This window comes from Musca autumnalis, unplaced genomic scaffold (assembly GCF_047663935.1).
Source record: "Musca autumnalis isolate F117 unplaced genomic scaffold, ASM4766393v1 scaffold_4, whole genome shotgun sequence".
In the NCBI taxonomy this organism is placed as follows: domain Eukaryota; kingdom Metazoa; phylum Arthropoda; class Insecta; order Diptera; family Muscidae; genus Musca; species Musca autumnalis.
The window spans coordinates 71,580,305-71,582,920 of NW_027411977.1; the positions used below are offsets into that span (position 1 = coordinate 71,580,305).

At 34.2% G+C, this 2,616-nt stretch overlaps 1 protein-coding gene across 1 annotated transcript; it reads left to right on the forward strand.

Annotated features, from left to right (window-relative positions):
• Positions 1-1,271: 1,271 nt before the first annotated feature.
• Svip (small VCP interacting protein) lies at positions 1,272-2,235 on the forward strand. The gene is made up of 3 exons (XM_073984957.1): positions 1,272-1,454; positions 1,512-1,679; positions 1,750-2,235. Exons 1-3 carry the CDS (start codon positions 1,389-1,391, stop codon positions 1,762-1,764), a joined length of 249 nt encoding a protein of 82 aa, XP_073841058.1. The 5' UTR covers positions 1,272-1,388; the 3' UTR covers positions 1,765-2,235.
• The last annotated feature ends 381 nt before the right edge of the window (positions 2,236-2,616 follow it).

Sequence of the window (2,616 nt, forward strand, 5' to 3'; positions counted from 1 at the left end):
AAAGCTGTAGACATTAGGTCTGTACGATAACCCAAAAGTTTGAACAAATTTGTGCAAACTTTTACAAAATGCTGTTCGATAACAAACTTGTTCAATAAAAGAGAAATGAGAAGTAGTTGCAAGTACTTGCGAAGTTATCAAACAGGCCTATTAATAGACTCGAGGCATTTGAGGTATGGGTTTACAGAAGAATACTTAAAATACCCTGGACAGCTCACATATCGAGCGAAGAGGTTCTCAGAAGAATGAACCGCACCCGAGAACTCATAAAACATACCCCGCAAAAAATTTTGGAAGTTGTGCAATTGGAGTTATGATTTCACAACATCTTTCGATGTAGTCCAACAGAGTTATGAAAAGTGCACTCCGTTCGATACATTTTATAAGCAGTTACTGTAGAGATCCCTACAGAAAAAACAGTTGGTTGATCCCTACACATTTCTTCAAAAGATAAACAAGAGTGTATACATTTCGAAGAATTTGTTATAAAATAAAGAAATAACTCAAGTTGCGAACATTTTTGCGGTAATTCGCGAGACGGATATTTTTAATGGAGTGGAGTTGGAGTCCATGTCGAAAGCTGAACTAGTGATGGGAAGGCAACATAAAAAACTTTAGGATGATGAAAGAAAATCAGATGCACTTGGATTAAATCGAGAACGGAGGAAGAAAGCTCAAATGTGATTGAATTTAATGGAAACTTTTTTTAATTTGTGTTTATATAATAAAGTTCTTTGTGTTCTTGTTTTACACAAATAATAAATGCATTTTATTTATTCTGGGATATTTGATTAAAAACACAATCCGAAGAGTGCCTTTAAATTTAATCCAAACGACTACATCGAAAGTCCCAATTTACATTAGGCGAGTTTACTTGCGGCAATTGTCAGTTTATAGGTGAGAGAGGGGGCTGAGAGGCAAAGGGTTACCATATGCCTCACCTCTCTCTCCATCAAACTGACAATTGCCGCAAGTAAACTCGCCTAATGTAAATTGGGACAAAGCTCTGATTTGGATCGAAAACGGAGTGCAACCTAGCTATATGCTGTGCAAGCAAAATAGAGTTCATCCTAGCTGCGCGCTCTCTTGTAAAATTCATAAGTAAATTCATAGGAAAAGATGTACTCCAACGGCAAATGTACTTACACTTGTGGTGATTCAACTGCATCCGCGGATGCAAACTTTTTGCTGGAATCTAGTTCATACGCTCTTTTCGTTCAATTGAACTAGTTCGTTCATGAACTATACAACTCTAATCTAAACATCAGCAGTTCAAAAATCGATTTAAAGATCCCTAGCACGTGAAGAAAATAATACAAAACAAATAAATAATGAGTCAACGTGTTTTTGCCCTGTGATTGAAGTAAATTAAACGCATTTATTTAACAATGGGTAGCCTATGTTCATCATGTTTTGGTAGCTCCTCGGAAGAGTCCAATTTAATGCCATCGCCAGTAAGTATTAATAATAGTAAACCTAATAAACGTAACTAAAGTTGGTTTGGTGGAAAGGAAACTAGGCGGAAGCAACAATTAGAAGCTGCTGAAAGACGTCGCTTGGAAAATGAAACAAGAGGAATAAAGGATCCGGAACGGGTAAAAAGACAACAACAACGTAGTGAGGACATGCAGAGACGTGAGGAAGAGGCAGCTCGTGCAGGAGGACAACCAGCATTAAGGGTTTGTTATAATAAAACCAATTACACTTCACTATTTTATTACAAACATGTTTACGCAATTTTAATTACAGTGGCAACAGGATTAAATCAGATTTACAAAATTAAAAAAGCAGAAGTCTGATATCAAACATTCGTAGTGAATGCGGGCATTTAATTTCACGATTTACAACAATCCCCCACACTACAGGAAATCATTGTATATTATTTATAACGTTCAGAATATAATCATCTATTTCGGGAAGGTGTATGCAAAGAATCAATGAACTAATCATTGATGAAAAACAAAGGATTATTACCAAAAAATTATTTATATTAATTGTAATTTCAAGGAAATAAGTATGTATTGGCATTCATTTGTGGGAAGTCATACAAGTGCAAATTTTTATTACATCTAGTTCACTGTATCGTTCTTGTTGTACTTTTCGTTTTTTGTTGTTTTTCATCCACACATTATCAACTTAGCTTTTCACCAAAAAATATATATTTATATATACAATTATATATTAAAATAAATTTGTACTTTCAACGTTGTTTCAAAAAAAAAAAAAAAAAAAAATGATTTCTTACCATTTGTTTTTCTATACTTGACGAGCTAACAGTGAATTTACCGGGCATGTTCTGTCATTCACCTCTGCACCTCACGTGTATCGAATACACCTAAAGCTGTTCTGTAACACACTTTACACCTAATTGGGGTGTATTCCTCACACTGTAATTTTGATGGCGAGAGCTGAGTGAATCCTTATTTTTTAAAGAAACTAATTGTAAATTCCTACAAAAAACTGCCTAGGACTAAAATTTAATGTGTTTTCTATGAGTATTAAAAAAATATATTTAATTTTCTTAACACAATATGATTTAAAAATGTATTTTTCTTAAAGTACCAAATTCAACATGTACGCGCTCCTTTAGAAGTTCGTTTCTTTGTTTACCCTGTT